The sequence below is a fragment of the Hesperophylax consimilis genome, chromosome 23, assembly GCF_061612785.1.
Source record: "Hesperophylax consimilis isolate HC1 chromosome 23, BYU_Hcon_1.0, whole genome shotgun sequence".
In the NCBI taxonomy this organism is placed as follows: Eukaryota; Metazoa; Arthropoda; class Insecta; order Trichoptera; family Limnephilidae; genus Hesperophylax; species Hesperophylax consimilis.
In genome coordinates, this window is record NC_142858.1 from 10,613,774 (window position 1) to 10,632,611 (window position 18,838).

The 18,838-nt window shown below is 33.4% G+C and overlaps 1 protein-coding gene across 1 annotated transcript in view; it reads right to left on the reverse strand.

Annotated features, from left to right (window-relative positions):
* Positions 1-8,001, reverse strand: part of LOC149412314 (tudor domain-containing protein 1-like) — a 44,959-nt gene extending 36,958 nt beyond the window's left edge. Inside the window, exons 1-4 of the mRNA XM_089646047.1 lie at positions 7,871-8,001; positions 7,653-7,764; positions 1,931-2,187; positions 531-663 (exon numbers count right to left, since the gene is read on the reverse strand). Of these exons, the coding sequence (XP_089502173.1) occupies positions 531-663; positions 1,931-2,187; positions 7,653-7,722 (460 nt within the window). The 5' untranslated portion in view covers positions 7,723-7,764; positions 7,871-8,001. The remainder of the gene's footprint in view (positions 1-530; positions 664-1,930; positions 2,188-7,652; positions 7,765-7,870) is intronic.
* Between the last annotated feature and the right edge of the window lie 10,837 nt (positions 8,002-18,838).

Consider the following 18,838-nt stretch of genomic DNA (forward strand, 5'->3'; position numbering starts at 1 on the left):
GTTTGCTGTTTTACACGCTCATAAGGGCTATTTATTACTTACAAAATTCCAATATCATATTATAGTTCATGTCTTATACTATAAGTATCATATGTGAGAGCCGAAAGACGTTAATATAAATAATATTAATATTTATAATGTATTTATGAAGTACAGGTAGGAAGCAAATCAATTTAAAGGGGACATGTTTGAATGTATATCTCTACTGGTTTGGAACACTCGCCGTAAACTGGATGGATCAAAAAATAATTTAATAGTAATTATGTTTTGTAAGGAAGCTGAAAAATTAAACAAAAACAAATATGCATAAAATGAACATTGTCAAATTTAATTGAGTCTAAATTTAAACATAATTGATAAACATCGCTTTTTCGGGGTAAGAGGGGACTATAGGCGATTGTTCCAAACTTGTTTGAAACTTTTGTGCATAAATACATTCAAACAATAAATACTTCAATGATTTTCGTGTACCTGCCCACTGGTGGCATGTAAGGAAAAATGTTTTGATTAAATAGGTAGTAGGCACTGACCCTTTTCGGGTAGAAATTTCCTTCGACAATCCTGTGTGGGGGGAGGATTGAACTGAGCGTATTGCAAAGGCTGGTTCCAATAGCCAAATGGTTGTTGACTGCTATGAGCAATGGGTTGGACAAAACCTGTTTGCTGTAAAGGAAACAATTTTTTTTTAATAATTCTTTGTTGTAACATTTCCATACAATGACTAGAAGTTATTATGTATCTGGTATCGCCAAATTTCAACAATCTTTTTTCCTGTATAATAATTAATAATAAACCGAATAATTATTGAAAATACAGTTTTTTACACTTATTTTTTAAGTTAAATGGATGTTTCAAATCTCATGATATTAGAAATGAAACGAGTTGTATTGAACTAAGATTCCAAATCTCCAATAGCTCACGATCATAGACATCCAAATTGATAAACTTGCACTAATATGAAATCATTTCAGCGAGCTGGAGGCAAACCATATGTTTGTCACCAGGAGGGTTCGAGAATGCTTTGAATAAACTACAACATCAGTCATTCTTTGACCGCTGAAGAATGCATCATAGACATCCAAATTGATAAACTTGCACTAATATGAAATCATTTCAGCGAGCTGGAGGCAAACCATATGTTTGTCACCAGGAGGGTTCGAGAATGCTTTGAATAAACTACAACATCAGTCGTTCTTTGACCGCTGAAGAATGCATCATAGACATCCAAATTGATAAACTTGCACTAATATGAAATCATTTCAGCGAGCTGGAGGCAAACCATATTTTGTCACCAGGAGGGTTCGAGAAAGCTTTGAATAAACTACAACATCAGTCGTTCTTTGACCGCTGAAGAATGCATCATAGACATCCAAATTGATAAACTTGCACTAATATGAAATCATTTCAGCGAGCTGGAGGCAAACCATATTTTGTCACCAGGAGGGTTCGAGAAAGCTTTGAATAAACTACAACATCAGTCGTTCTTTGACCGCTGAAGAATGCATCATAGACATCCAAATTGATAAACTTGCACTAATATGAAATCATTTCAGCGAGCTGGAGGCAAACCATATTTTGTCACCAGGAGGGTTCGAGAACGCTTTGAATAAACTACAACATCAGTCGTTCTTTGACCGCTGAAGAATGCATCATAGACATCCAAATTGATAAACTTGCACTAATATGAAATCATTTCAGCGAGCTGGAGGCAAACCATATTTTGTCACCAGGAGGGTTCGAGAATACTTTGAATAAACTACAACATCAGTCGTTCTTTGACCGCTGAAGAATGCACATATTGCTCATTGAAATATCCAGACCCTTCGCAGAGAAGTAAAGGCAACGGTTTTGCAGCTTAGACTATTTGGGACTTTTCTGCATAGGGTCTGACTGTTCGTTTTTAATCGAAAAATAATTAAGATGGCAATACCTTCATGGCTTCCAACCTAGAGTTGTTGTCAATCAGAGTCCCAACAATGTAGAAATTGAGCGGGATAAACATCTTGAAGTTTTCAGCAAGCTTGTTGACCGCGATCATTTCCTCCTTGGAGAGTTTTGTCTCACTTTGGCACTTCTGGCACTTGACGCCATTGAAGTCTCTTATTGATGAGAAGATGCATGTCTCACAGACAGAATGTCCGCACTGTAATAGATAGGGCAATCTCCCTTTCATCGGGTAACCTATGCCTATTAAATAAATAAAATAAAAACAAATTAATAAATTTTCACTCAAAGCCAAGGGATTTTATTAAGGGTGTGCTATGTCCCCTGCCATCTAATCGACTGCTTGGCCATCTATCCAGTATTGGTAAATAAAGTGAAAAACCTAATTTGCCATGGATCTAGAAGTGCACACAATGTAAATATATTCATATTTTTCTTCTAGAGCCCTCTCCCATTAGAGGTTGGCTTAAATCAGGGAAAATTTAACCACGCGAACTGCAGACCGGGAAAAGTATTGCTGGTTCCTGTATAAATTAAACTTACCAAGTTTCTTGTAATTTAAATCTTATGTGTATGTATAATATGGATAAGGACCAAATATGTTTTATTGATTATAATGTATAATAATTGCCCGAAAATGTAGGAGTGAATCTAAGTGACCATATAAATACCAACCAGTAAAAGGAAAAAACAGTCTTTGTCTACGCCAAAATGAATGAATTCTATAAACACAAAAGCAATAAAAATAAAGCAGAAATAAAATATAAAAAATTTGATGACCAAAAATTCACGGGGATGAATGATGGGGCAGAGTCCCCATACACAGTGTCCAACTCGTGTTCAATTTACTTAGGCATATTGCCTTTCAAAAAAAGATATCTAATGACAACTCGATACTCAATTTTTTCACAAAAACACTCGCATCGACTCACTAAAAAGACTGTCAAACAACAATTGTTTGTCCAAAATTGGCTCAAATTCTGGAGAATTCCTTAATAAGCAGGCACAAAAACTCCCAAACTCCTGTTGAAAAGTGATGCCATCTTCATGTTGAGTATACCCTCATACCCTCGTAATGCCTACCTAATACGCATAGATTGAATGGTAATAATGTCTCTTCTTGCCCCTCGTGTAGTATCACGAATACCAACAAATTGTAAATGGCTGTTATCCCATACAATGAAAGCGAATTTTTGTTTTACTTAATTAAAAATTTGAATGCAGTATTTGCTATTTTCCTAAAAGCGAATAGTTGCATTTTATAGCAATTAAGATGAATCAACAGGTTTTATTTTAAAAATATTCCAACTAACATGGCCAGCGATCCCGAAAGTATACTAAAAATATTAATCATTAACAAAGCATTTTCATGACTAAAATTTTTACTTCTAACTACCGTTTTAATATGCATTAAAAAAAACCTTTGATTCAACTTAATGACAATAAATAACAACTTTTTTCATTTATGATTATGAAAAATATCCCAAACACAGCAAACTTGTTGTCTTCTCTACATGATGCAGTCATAATTATTAATCAGGATATCCAGCTGCTACTCCTCATAGCTCTCTCACCTCCCAACGTATATTACCAAAAATTTATTTAAGGTAAATCATCTAACGCGTCGTAACAAATGATTTAAATACATATAAATAGTTGAAAACATTGTATTCTTTCACGCCTCAGTCACTGTGATACAACTGGTGCTCTGTTCGGTCAAGGCAAATAGAAATTTTGTAAAATTCTTCTCAAGAACTACTCAGTGATTGAACTTGTTCATGTATTTTATACATATATTTCATTATATATTATAACCATAATTATTAAAATAAAGAACAACCAAGGAATGCCAAGTTAAAAACACTACACCTCTGTTTCAATTTTGACCTGGTTTTGGTGAATTAGAATATGGATACCTAAGAGATAAAAAAAAAGTAAAAATCAACCTGTTGTATATGAAATTTTTCTCTCTACAAAATTTTTCACAAAATTGCACTGGAAACGAGATACTCACAAAAAAATCAAACCTAGCCATGCAATTTACTTGTTTATGTAAACTTATACACTTGTACAAAAGTTGTAGGTAATTTGATGTTCTAGAAAAATGTAATAAGCCATGTTACACGAAATTTTCATTGGAAACGAGGTATTTGAGATAAACTAGATTTTGGCTGGTTATTTTTTCAATATGGCGGCGTTAGTACCAGTGGCGGCTCGTGACTTTTGGGTGTACTAGAGTGCTTATATTTAAAAAAATGACATTTCTGAAGTTGTTATAGCTGAAAACGATTTTTATTTTTTTTTCGAAAATTGATTTTTTGTATGAAGATTTTCAGGAAATTTCAGTATAGCCGTGCGCCGCACGGAATTCCTGAAAATCTTCATACAAAAAAACAATTTAAAAAAAAATAATAAAAAATCGTTTTCAGCTACAACAACATCAATAATGCCATTTTTTGTAATATTAGCACTGTAGTAACCCAAAAGTCACGAGCCGCCACTGGTTAGTACAGGTGCAGGTAAACTTTTACCCAGAACTACCGTTTTTAATATGCATTTAAAAAAAAAAACAAAAATTTGATTCAACTTAATGACAATAAACAGCAACTTTTTGCATTTACTATTATGAAAAATATTCATATTAATATTATTTAGGTAAATAATAATTCTCACAAAAATTTGCCAACTATTAATGCACTTGAAATCATAAGTACTTGTAAAATTTATCATATCGGTTAACATAATCCAGGATTTATTACTTTTATATTTAAATCATTGTCGGTACCTTGAGATAGGTATCTTATTGGTACATTTTATTGTTTTATTTCAATCTTTAAATTTTTATTTTTATTTATACTTTTTCCTAATAAATTATGGTTTGTACTTTAATACTTTATATTTTAAACTATTCACTTTACAATTTACTTTTATACATTATAGTTTTTATACACTACTTATTACCTTACTTTTTACCTATTTTCTTAAATTTTACTAACATTATACTGTTATTCTTCATGTTGTTGTACTATTATAAGTATGTCAATTATGTTAATGGCACGTGTTGTGCCGTATATGTGTAAATAAATAAATAAATAAACTGACAACCATTTTGACAGAACACATTCGACAGAATGCATAATTCGCGTTTGTTGGTAAGCACTGCCAACCTAACCATTTTGAAAAATGCGTGCACTTTGTCCTCGTGATGTGGAAATGATCCTTCCAGAAGAATTCACATAGGTATCCTTCGTAGTGTAGTTTGATAAATCTAAATATAATAAATAATAATTGTTTGTAAAATTAGCCAACAAATCTCTAATCTGATAAACTCTGAAATTATGTAAATAAAAAAACCCATATGATATAAATAATAGGATTTTCTTAATTAATATATTTTACTTATATGTATAATAAAACAGCCATTTTTTTAAGTAAATACATACAGGGTGTATCGGCACTAACCTGACAAACTTTAACCAGCTATTGCTTAGCACATTTGGAGTAAAAAATGTTATGGGCACTTTGCTATCCGGTAGCATTTTTTTTTCAATTAAAAACAAAAAAATTTAAAATTTCCACACTCCATCGCTGTCATTGGCATTGCGTTTCGTGTTAAACAGCTGTTATAAGCAAGTATGTCAAAAAGCGTCTTCGCTCTTTCGCACACACTAAATAATAATAGTTAAAAATGAGACGAATGGTGCCGTGCTATTTCGTTGTGACTGTAAACGTGCGCCAATATAGGTACACACGTGCATTATTCAACGGAATTCGAATAAAATATTTGCCAGATGGGTTTTCAAACTTTGTCAAAGGATAAAACAGTGGTGACATGTGGTGAAAATATGAATAATAATTTTTTTATGAAAAAAAAACGTTACCGGACAGCAAAGTGCACATAGGATTTTTTACTCCAAATATGCTAAGGAATAGCTGGTTAAAGTTTGTCGGGTACGTGCCGATACACCCTGTATATAATAAAGGTAATTATTCGGGATCCCTGGCCACGCTTAATTCGATTTTTTTAATTAAAAAAAAATTTGAGGTTAGGGTAGGTCAGGTTAGGATAGGTCAGGTTAGGATAGGTCAGGTTAGGATAGGTCAGGTTAGGATAGGTTAGGTTAGGATAGGTAACCTAACAGGTTAGGACAGGTTAGGTTAGGATAGGTAACCAAATAGGTTAGGATAGGTTAGGTTAGGTTAGGATTGGTAACCTAATAGGTTAGGATAGGTTAGGTTAGGTTAGGTTAGGTTAGGATCAGAGGCGGTTCCTTGGTACGTGCGTTTGTGCATTGCACTGCTTGTCTTCAATCTCCACATAACAAATTACAACGACATCTGTGCCCCAGTGATCGATGTAAGAAATTAGTAATTCTCGTCAGGTCATTATTTGAGCTATCTTCTAGTAAAAAAATCCCGCACAAGAGCAAGCGGTCGTGCATACCCAGATATGCACAAAACCAACTTTTACCATACTACTAAAACAGCGTCGGGCAGTATCGAGACAGCCCGAAGTAGCCGAAACGGTGACATGAGCGAGACAGATTACACTCTTAACGTCAAATTACGTGTTAGAGCAGTGCAGATACATAACCCATCCGTGCATTATCGAAGTGCTTTGACGGCGAATGAATTTTGCATCACTTTGATCATGCGTAATCCAATACGTTTGGAATGGATTCGCTTAGAAATACTAATGTTCAATGTTAACTCAACAACATTAACACATTGGAACTCGTTCGCGGTGAAATCAAACGGTTTCGCTATATTTTCAACGATGAATTGAGTGTCCTTTATTTTCAAGATAATTTTGTATTATTTAATCAGTTATTTTACAAGTATAACTTAGAAGATAGAATGAATTGCAGTAGGTGTTCCCATTCTTAATTTGCTCCAGCTAAATTACAGACTAAGTACATTTTAAAAGTGAAATGCACTGCTGGTAATTACAGTCACGGGCCGCGTCTGGTTAGGATAGGTTATTATGGTTATGATAGGTAAGATTAGGTTAGGTTAGGGTAGGTTAGGTTAGGTTAGGTTATGATAGGATAAGATTGGGGTAGGTTAGGTTAGGGTAGAGTAGTATAAGTTAGGATAGGTTAGGTTAGGGTAGGGTAGGTTAGGTAATGATAGGATATGTTAGGTTAGGTGAGGTTAGGGTAGGCTAGTGTAGATTTGGTTTGGTTAGGGTAATAAATTAAACATATAATTTGGAAAAAAATGGTTTTTCACTATTTATGTAATAAAAAACCGGTTATGTGTTTCGTGTTTTTTATTACAAACGCGAATTATGCGCGAACTTCATATTGGGATTCGCACAAAATGTAAATAATACTAAATATCAATATTTTTCATAATCGTAAATGCAAAAAGTTGCTGTTTTTTGTCATTAAGTTGAATCAAATTTTTGCTTTTTTTTAAATGCGTATTAAAATCGGTAGTTGTAAGTAAAACTTTACCCCGGAATAATTACGTTCGGGGATCGCTAATTGCACTGGCCTATAACCTTCAAACATAACTTAGATTGAGAAAAAATAGAGCTTGAATGTATCTTTTACCATCTCCCACACAAATGGTCATATAGTATTTTAGGCTATTTATATTTTTTGCGGCGGAATTCGACAAGATTATTCTCTTTTCAAATACGTAAAACATTATTTAACATTTCAAGTAAGTGTAATAATATTATTAACGGGAAAAATATTTACCATTAACTCGAAAAATTTGACGGCAATTACTGCAAGGGGCGACTCTAACACTGTTCACTGTCGCCTCCATGTCTGGAGTTTATTGCAGATGTAGTTGTTTTATGTTCAGCGTCTGAAAATCAAGACTATAATCAAGAATAAGTTAACCAACTAACTAATAAGCTTTCAGTTCAAATATTCAGATATATTCAGAAGTACCCGAACATAATGTTTCATACTTCTCAATACCAATTTCCGATTATTTCTTCAATGTAACCGGCAGAAAACGTCGACGAGACGTTGGACAGTTTGTAAAGATTTGTAAACAGGAACAACAGGAAATGCAAAGATGAAGTAAAAAATATAAAATAGAATTGAGAATGACTTAGTCAAGATGATAATATCGACCATAAACAAACTACTCTTTCGACCGCACAAATAAATCACTCACTAGATCGATTCTTCGGACTGTTATATATTGAAAACGTTTCTACACCACTGAAGGCCCCGTTGTAAGCGTCCTAAAATGGTTTGAAAGGGAGTTAAGTGAAAACGAATGTTAGAGGGAGCACGCTAATATTAAAAAAACGATAATAGTTACGAGAAAATGGTGAAAATATTCAATAAAACACGACTTGTTTACTTTAAATAAACACTGTAATTTTTTTCATTACTGTGAAATATTAAACAACAGAACAAAACGTGTTTTTGATAATTTTCGGAGCTAAGTTTGCTTTTTTTCTATCTAGGGAATTTCGTTTAATAAACTAATTAAACGGCGTAACAAATGTAGACATATTATCATCAAAAAATATTTTTGGAACGTAAAACGAGTTGAGAAATTTGTTATAAATCGGTCAAGCGCCCCTAAGGTGATATCTCACAAAAGCGGCGCTGTACAAATTGTCCAATAAATAAATAAACAATAAATAATAGAAATTGGGAATGCGGGGGCTTAACCGCAGATATAGCAGCCCTACAGAGCGGTGATGATATAAAAGGTATAGAAAAGGGTGCAACCATAGACAATATAATTGCAGTTGCGTTATGAAAACAAAAAGATTAAAATAGGATAATCATTTATCAATAACATGAATATGGTAGGTCGATGTAAAAGATAACATTTATACATTGAATAAACAAGTATTTTCTTTAATCAGTGGTGGAGGTAGACATATACGCCAAGAAAGCTCGGATCATATCTCGGATGACTTGACAAACGAGATATTATTCCCTTGGTACATTGTGTTACATACCACCTAATATAATTTGACATGCATTTGGGATTACGCAATTATTCTTTGATAATTGTCAAATACTGATAATGTTAGATATTTTCAAGTAATCGAAGAAGCAACGAGTATGTGAACAATTCATTCATTTTCAGACGGGGATTTTCAGTGGTTATTAAGAATAGTTTGGGAAGTAAACACGGTGAAGTAATTTTTGCTAAATCTTTTATACTACAAACAAAGTTTTTTTCTACATCAAAATTTGAAAAACAAATAAGCACTTTCGTCCTGTCTTGTGATTCACAAAATAAATAAACAAAGACAACTGTTTTGGGAGTTCCATACACTAGTAGAAAAACATGAATCTGATGACGATCGATTCTTCACGTACTTCTGTAGAGCAAAGTGAAATTTGACGAACTTCACAGCATGTGACATAAGAAAAAAAAATACCCGTCTTTGGAAGTCATTTGGTTCCATATATAGACTGGTATTTTTACGGTACAATAATATAATACCACTAAAGAAGAAAAATCAAGTCATTGGAGGCGTGACCCCACCATCTTAATTAACTCAGAACGCGATTGGGAAAAAATGTCCTACAAAAGAAATTGCAATCATTGCAATTGAGTTTGTAAACTCCTGTTTTTTTAGTGAGATTATCGCTATCTTTATTTTTAAGAATATGTTTCTTCGTTTTGTTATTGGTGTAAAATTCCGATTGAATAGTATCAGGAATGTTTTTATTTATAATTATGGAAGTATAATTCAACAAATAGAATTCTATGCCATTGTTTATTTCTATCTTTAGAAATAGGGTAATTATACCGTTTGAAGAAATTTTGTTTGATTTTTTTTATTTTGTATTTCAACTATCAATTTATAAGAATAACCGTTGTTAAATGCTAAATTAATGACCAATAGAAACTTTGAAGTTAGAACTAAAGAACATCTCAGAGCTCTAAACCGAAATTGTGAATCTGAGTTTGCAGGTCATCTTTTAAATAACGATCAGACATTTGGTAAAAACTCAGGTCTAAAAATATTACATACAGGATATAAAGCTTCGCAAATAAATAATTTAGAAATTTGAGAAATTAGAAAACATGTAAATAAAAAGAAGATTTAATTAATAAGCAAAAAAAAATTATAAACCCACTTTTAAATATTTTCCCACTAAACTGGTCTTTCCCGTCTAACAATATTGTAATTCCAAATTCTGAAAAACTCCGCCCACTCTTACCCCTCCCCACTTCTTCCGCTGTTCAATTGTAATCTATATTTAATTTTTGACTTTGGTATATACTGGTATATACTTGCTCCTGATGAGGTGAACATTGTTTGTGAAACATTTAGAGGTTATATATATTTAAGTGATGTAAACAAAGTCATTTATGTATTATTCTAATAAATAATGACTTCACAAAGTGATAAGTTTAAGAAGAAATTTTCTTCGAAAAAAAAAAAGAAACATCTTCTTTCGCTATAAGACGCAAGGAACTAAAAATCGCAAGCGAGTTGAAACATGTGTTCACACGTATCTATTAGGTGTAAAAATCAAACGATGGATTACACTTGAACAGCAACAGTTTCAAATTTAGTCGCTCTTGATTGAGTTGATCAACTAAAATCGCCAAGTCTAAAAGGGACATTACCTTTTGGGAGTTGGGACTGGCAGTAAAAATGATCTATGGAATACTGTGTGAAAATGTTGTCTATGCCCGTCATATGTCAATCAATGTTAGTTGTCAATAATGTTATCTTTTGTTATGGTTATTTTAACCTATATATTTATCGAATTTCATTTATAAATAAGTCTGCTATTAAGTTTTCACCAGTTCCTTGAAAGGGATGAACACATTTCGTTTTTGTTTGTCTTGAATAATTGTTTATTCATCGAAAAAAAAACCAAAAGAATTTGTATTCGGTACACTTTTTAGTAATATGTATCAAAGTTATTCTTACCATTTGCGATGGAAAAGATCGCTAGAAAGCCAGTATTGATTCGGGTATATATGTTGATAAAACAAAACAAATTTTGTATATGCGTTAGGCACTATTAATGTTAATAAATCCAAAAAAAATGTTAATCGAGAGGATAGAGAAATATGAACATTATAGATTCTAAACCTGCGTTTCCTTCCATTGTCTTTCAAAGTTTGATTTTATTAACTTTTTGGCTGGGTACATTGTTTCTGTCTTTTCAGGTTTTTTCTCACATTCCTTCCGCTACATAAAATTTTAGGTAATTGAGTCAGTAGAAGGCGTAGAACGAAGAGTGAAGAGTAGAACGCGGCACAAAATGCTAATAATGCGCTGACGTCTGCATGTCAAAAGTTTCCTGTTGACTTGATAGTTCCCTTGCTTGCGTCCTGTTGTGTTAAAAATGAGTGGCGATAAAGTTTATTCTTTCCTCATTCCCCCTTTGATTTTATTACTTTCCTGGAGGTTATCATCGAATTTTACGGAAGCTGATGCATTCCAAGATATCTGACTCTTTTAATCTGGATATTTTTCAATTTATACTAAGATGAATATATCTTTTCATTCCGAATCTACACTGCGAAATGGAGATAGTAATTGAATAACGGATTATTTTTTCACAACGCTGTATATTCTTCCATCTGCCAGAAGTCTTTTTAAAACTTGCCTTTATATTTGAATGGTTGTGTGTCTTTCTTGCTTTTGTAATAGTGAAGACTCTTTGGTTGTTTGTTATCGCTTTTGTCTTTGTTGAAACATTTTTCAATCTCTTCCTTTCAGACTCCAATACATACCATTTTGCTGTTTATTTTTAGGATCCAGCTTTCTGAACTATAGATTATCACTGGTTTGTTGAGTGTTTTAAGAGTTTAATATTTTATTTACACATTGATAAACACTTGCCGGAAAACGCTGGATAAGCAGGTGTTTGTGATACCACATTAATTTTATACAAGGGGAAATTTTTTTTAGGTTTAATAAATAGTGGTAGCTACTAGAATAATTCGTAGTACATTGAATGCTCGAGATCTTCTACCAGCATGCAGTACAATCTCCTAGAATTATAGCAAAGCCGCCAATGTATCTACTTGTGGCAGGAAGATTCTCGATTTTACCAGGCGCGGCTGTTTAGCAATCTGTTCCAGGCAAGGGCCCGCCGCTAACAGAGCCGGGCGGCCGCTCCGCCAGCCCCGTAGAGCCACCGACATAGAGCCACCAATTTCATCGCCACAACCACAACTTTCATTCATCTCCGCTTCATCTGGTGTTGACCACCGACCTGGAGGATTCGCCGTCGACTACATCCACCGACGCGGTGTTGATCTTTGGCCTAGGGAATTCGCCAACGATCACGTCCACCAACTGTGTTGAGCATCGGTTCGCAGTCATCGATACATCTACATTGACTTCAATAAACGCTGTGATCAGTGGCGGCTCGTCTACAGAGCTCTTTTGGTCAATAACCTCTGAAAATATGCTGCGATAGTTTTAATATAAAATAGGATTTAACAAACTATCCGATTCGTGCATATTCGTACCTTAATAGCGAGTTCCAGTGCCATCTAGCGTCCAAATGAGAAGCTATCGTATGTACCTAGCGTTTGTCACATCAAGTTTTGTCCCCAAGCTATCTCCTTTCTTTCTATTTGTTATACAGACGAATGAGGTAAACACTATCATGTCTGACGTATGCTTAGTATCATACAAAATTTATTTTAAAGTGATTTTCGGACATGACCGCGGTGAAATTGAGGTATCTACGACCTAAGATTATTAAGGTATTAGAGGGAGATGTGAAAAAAAGGCAGTCCTTGGTTTTTATGTTATTGATGTGATTTGCATGGAATTTTGCATTGTTGATGTGATTTGCATGGAATAATTTAAAATGTCAAATTCTGTGGATATCATATCGAAAGAAATCGCAAACAATTCATTGAATCGTGACAAACATATTCAAATAAAGTGACAATTAGTTTATTTTACAAGAGAGAAAAATAAAGAGGTTAAAAACAAAAGTTATCATTTTTATCAGTGCATTTGTGGGTCCAATAAAATGAATGTATAGGTGCTTTGGCTTTCATTGTTAACTTTTTTACTCTACTGATAAACAATGGACAAATAGGAAAAGATCTTTAAAAGAAAAGAAAAACATTAATAAGTTATATGTGTAAATAAATTAAACAAGATTAATATTAGAATAGGTGGGTACTGGCAAATTAATTATATACATTGGCGTTTTTATAATATTTATTACGCAGTAGCACTATGTATTCATTTTTTGTTTTGTATATCAGTTGTGAAAAATTTGAAACACTTATTAGTAAAGGGTTAGTATTTAGTGGTGATTGGTCCATTTGGCAACCGGCATATCTGGGAAAAACAAAAAACTTTTGTGCACATTTGATATTTGCCGGATGAGATTGGGTAGTTTCTATGACTCGTTCTTGTGTTCAACAGTTCTGCTATGGAATGACTTTTCGGTATCTTGCCTCTTACAACATGACCCCCTTCAAGACCCAGATTCACTCCTTCCTTTCTTTATAAAGACGCTTCACACAGTGTTTCCAAGGGGAAGAATATTTTTTCTGTAATAAATTATGTTTTTGCAAAACAATACTATAATGATAGTTAACACTTCCTACAAAACTTTCGAATGGTAATATTTATTTATATATCAATTGCTTTTTACATTCGCCAAACACGCTTTTCTTAGTTTTCAAACACATAAAGATGTAGACGTAAGGTAATAATACAATAACTGTCTCGCTTTTTACTTCGTATATTATGATATTCGAAAACGTAACCTAAAAATATAATCGTTCTATTGTACACAGACATAATATGTTGTTAATTCCGTTTCAGTCTGGGGTGAAAAGCATTTAAAAGATATTCATATGCGTTTACTTACATCATATAGCATTTGCTTACCTCATTTTAAAAATAATTTCGGCAGCAAACAAATTCAAAATATTCAAAAATAAATAAACCAAAACGACACCGGTGACAGTTGGCGGCAAACGTCACTTTTAGAAGTAGTGAAAGTGTAATGGGACTGGGACACGGTCAAGCGGCTTGATCGCAAGCACGTAGTTTTTTTGTCTATTGTTGTCTATTGTTGTCTATTATTGTCTATGCTTAGCGGCTTGACAGCCCGCATCAAGCCTCTCCGTCAAGCATGGCCACGCCTTCCTGTGATTTCGTGGTGGTCTATGTATATGTACTTCTATGCCTTCCTGTCATTTCGTGACTCGCGGCAAAATGGAATCTGTCAAAGACAAAGCGTTCTTGGCTCTTACGTTAGCTTTATGTTTGAATAAAATAATAAAAAGAAACGAATTTGGTGTCAAGAATGGTACAAGTTAAGGTACCGCTTTACCCATGAGCATTTGCAAAGTGTATTACAGGCTACAGCTATTTTTTGTATGAATATCTTGTGCGGTATTCATACAAAAAATATGTTTTCTCCATTGAAAATTCAGAAAATTATTTATTCTACAGTTTGATTATTAATGACCTTGAAAACCGCTGTCATAATTATTAAAAAATACTAAAATACTTCCGAAATTTTTAAATTAGATGGATTTCTACAAATTGAACACAAAAACAATAACTAAGTACCTATTTTATAACAATTTTATTCAATTTATATCATTGTTTATGATACGTGATATTTATTTGTCTATTGTCGTTTGTCTATTCCCACAAAAATATAAATTCGCATCAAGCCTCGCCGCAAGCACGTAGAATTGCGCAATGCTTGCAAGCCAGCTTCGGTACACGGTCAAAATGCTTGACACAAAGTGCCATAGACAATAAACTACGTGCTTGCGATCAAGCCGCTTGACCGTGTCCACGTCCCATAACAGTCATTACTATCTAGCGAGGTAGGTACCTTTATACAAAATGTAAATCTCCGATAAATGGCTTATTTATTTTATTTAAAAATAAAATAAGTAGTGATTAATGCATTATAACATAGAGTTATTGTTTTTTTAAAGTTTTAGTTAAAAACCTTCAGTAACTTGATTATATTCCACCAATTTGTGTTTTCAAACAATCTCTTAACAATATCGTAAATGCTCTTGATGAACATGAATCTTTTGACAACAGCAGCCGTGAAAGCATAAATATACATATCTCCGTGCAGGGGCGTATAACTCCCGCATGACCTTGTAACCCTGATGGGAGGAGTTATTCAATACCCAAATTCTTATAGACAAAGCTGTAGTGGCTGAAAGCTCAGATCTCATTGGCTTAGAGCAAAAATTGTAGTTTGATCTCTCGCTCTCTACCATAGCGACTTGTGTAACAGAAAGAGAAGCTAAGCATGCTTTATACTCCGATAAAAATTAACGGTAATTTCCAAGACGCCATTTCGTAAGTTGAAAAGTCAGTTGATGTTTTTACGTAAATATTTTGAATTTTCTTTCACCCATCTAAAAATAATGTTACGTGCTAGAATTCTTCAAGGTGATAAATTAATGCCGTATGGCGTATTGTGTTAAAGTGTGTTATCCGGTCTATCTCCACCAATTGAAAGAAGGACCCGAACCCGTTGTAAAATACAGGTACTAACCTCTCGTTCTTTGATACAATGTTCCTGATTTCTGAATGTACTTCATTGGCTAATAATTTAATTAATTTTCCTTTTCAGACCTATCCGTATTCCGACACGATACAATACCACGTATTAGGATGCTAAAACTGCTAAAAAAAGCCACGATTACATCATACAAGGTCATTTAAACCTCTCCAGAATTGCATCATGTAAGTATTCAGATTTAACCAGCATTTTCCATGATGTTTGCTGACGACAGAGCTGTGGAAATTATATGAAACCCTTGCAGGAGAATTTGAATAACTTCTAGTGCTGTGGCAATAATAATGAACACTTAAATTTGTTGAATATGTATTTTGTGTATATATTTTTGTATTTTTGTGCAAGGTCAAATTAAATCCTATTAAGTTGTTGCAGTAAGACTGGGTTCGATTCCTAGTTGAGACCGTTACTTTTTATTTTTCTGTGTCTTGTTCTGTTTCATGTTTTGTTTAGATATATTAGTTTTATCTTCTACTTCAATGATAAATCATTGCTCAATACATCGGTTGTACTGACCCTGTTTTGTATTACTGTCCATTGTCTTTTTGAAAATAAAAAGTATTTTTATGTGTGCATAGCTGTGGGTTTTTTATTTTCCTTTTCCTGCATTCCAATATTTATATTTTTAAAATATAATTTTTGTGGGCTATTGAATGAACGATTTTCGCTGGGTGTAGTTATATTGTTTATGGTTACACTTTTTTTAAATGGCCTTGAGATTTATTTACGGTCCACGATATATTTACCTGTCTGGACCAAACGACCGTTTTATCTGTGGTCGTCTGTGGTTAAGGGGGTGACAAAATGGCGCCATACAAAAAGCCCGAAGATATCGATCTAGAGAGTGGTTTATTTATGTCTCCGTGAAAGCGCTGGAAAACTGAAAGTCAACGGATGGATCAACGTTAGGCTAGCTTTAGACTTGTAAGTTTTTTCGTAAATGTACGACTTCTAGCCAATGGGCATATTGGATTTTCAAAATGCAATATGCCCATTGGCTAGAAGTCGTAAATTTACGAAAAAACTTACAAGTCTAAAGCTAGCCTTACGAATTAAGGCGGGTGAAAAGGTGTAGTGATGACAACGGCGACGAGGATGGTGGGTGTAATTTCAATTAGAAGGAAAATAAATCTTTAATTTTTTCTTGTTTTTTTTTTGTAATATTCACTTAGAAGGAATGTGTTTAACCTATAATCCATTAATATATTCGTGTTTTACCTATGTGCTGGAATATTTTGTCTTGGGTTAATAAATTAATTAATCACTTATTTGTTTTTGCATCTATCTCTGTTATTTTGTTAATTTATTTGTCACCTATGTCAAATATGGAATGTAGGTATTTATTTTTTTACTGCACATCTACTCGTATATATGTAGGGTTTAGAAATATTTTTTACTACCCCTCTCTGGGGATATGCTGTGTCGAGAGAGGTTAATTTACTACGCCCATCTCACTAAGGATATCCTGTGTCGAGAGAGGCTAGTTTGCAAATATTTTCTTTTTTACTACGCTTGTCTCTCTGGGGATAACCTGCGTCGAGAAAGGCTAGATTGAAAATGTTTTATTATTTCTACGCCTGTCTCACTGGGGATATCCTGTGTCGAGAGAGGCTAGTTTTCAAATATTTTATTTTAACAATAGGTCCCAACTTTTAATTTTGATAGGAACCATTTTTTGATGGTTGGAAGAAAAATATTTGATAAATTTATGTAATTCTGTTTGGTATTGGTAACTTTTAATTTAAATTTGTGTGAGTTGACTACTTGAATATTGCATTTCATTACCTTCCCATACCCTCTGGAATAAATTGTTGTTACTCAAACTACCAATTTCGGCTGTGACTCTCTCTGTAACTGCAGTTCAATGAACTCTCTAACGCCGAATGACCGCGCGCGCTGATAGTAGAACACGTTTCTACGAGATATGAGTACGCAATAGCGCCTTATGACTATCCCGTGATTTTTAACGGGCCTGCGCTATTACTAAAATTTTCCGTGAACCCAATGATATTTTTTAATTAAAAATAATTTTTGAAGAATCCCATTGTAACGTCATGTAACTTGTATTATTTTGAATGTAGTCTAATAAATTGGTGACTTCCACAATAATAGCATCCATAATAATATAAAATCTTTTCAAGAATCTCCTCTATCAGGAAATATTAACTCATATTTTTGATTACGCATTTTAATTCAGTCTTGAAATTCAGTTTTGAGGATATTTAAATTCAGTGCTAAAGACAAAAACATATTTTGTCAATAAACTGTATTTTAAGTCGGCAACCTTCGCGTGAAACTTTACCTGTTTTTCTGTTCGACCATAGTTTTTATGTTTATGAAAATGTATGTTTTTTTTCAATACACAATTATTTTGGTAGGTACCAATTAACTTAATCTATATTTAAATTCGCTTATAAAAATAATAATATTTTTTATTTATGATAAATTCATGTTTATAGACAAGGTTTTTATGCAAAGCACAAAGGATAACACATTATTATAAGCAATAATTACGAGCCTGAAACACCCGTACAAATTGAAAAAATCTTCCGTGAAAAAGGAAATGCCGTCGACGGGAGTTGAACCCGCAGCCTTATGATTGCCGGTCAGCTGCTCCACCATTGCGCTACTTCGGTTTATTCTGAACCCTCCAAATAATTCAATATGTAGGTACTTGTATTTTTCTTTAAAAGATTATTGCTCATTTAATTTTTCTTGGAAAATGTTTGAAATTGTTTCATCATGAATACTACTTTGTGAAAGTATTGAGTGTTTTAAAACAAATCATTCTCTGAATACCTACATATGTTTTTTCCCGTTAAATAACTTATACTTCAAAAATTGTAAAACACTAAAAAGAATAGTACATATAATAATAGTAATATAATAATACGTTTCACATTACAAAAATATATAATTTGAAAAGTTTTGCGTTTCTTTTCTACACAAATAATAATGCAGTCACCCTAAAAGTTTTGCAAGCAACACGGTGAACATAAAGAAGCGGTGTGCAAGAAAACTGTAATATTCGCCACTATTTAAAGGTTTAGATTACCTAAAAAAAATTACGTCCAAATTAACAACACAATGTTTAATAAATTACGACCCCAAAGGGTGCAGCAAGGCTAATACTTACTTATTGGCTCTGGTTTCCTAGTTCATGCTTTTCTAGTTCTTCTTCGCATCCTTCTTGCACTTCACTCTCTACTTTTTCATTCTCTTCTTACTGTTCTCGGTCTTCTTGCCTTTTCTTTTTCTTCTTGCTATTCATCTAATTTCGTTTCGATTGGGATGTACTAGAATTATTGCGTATTCCCTTTTTAGATCGGTGCATCTCAATAATTCAGCAGAGTGAACCTTTGGTTCATATGAATATCAGCTATTAAAATATG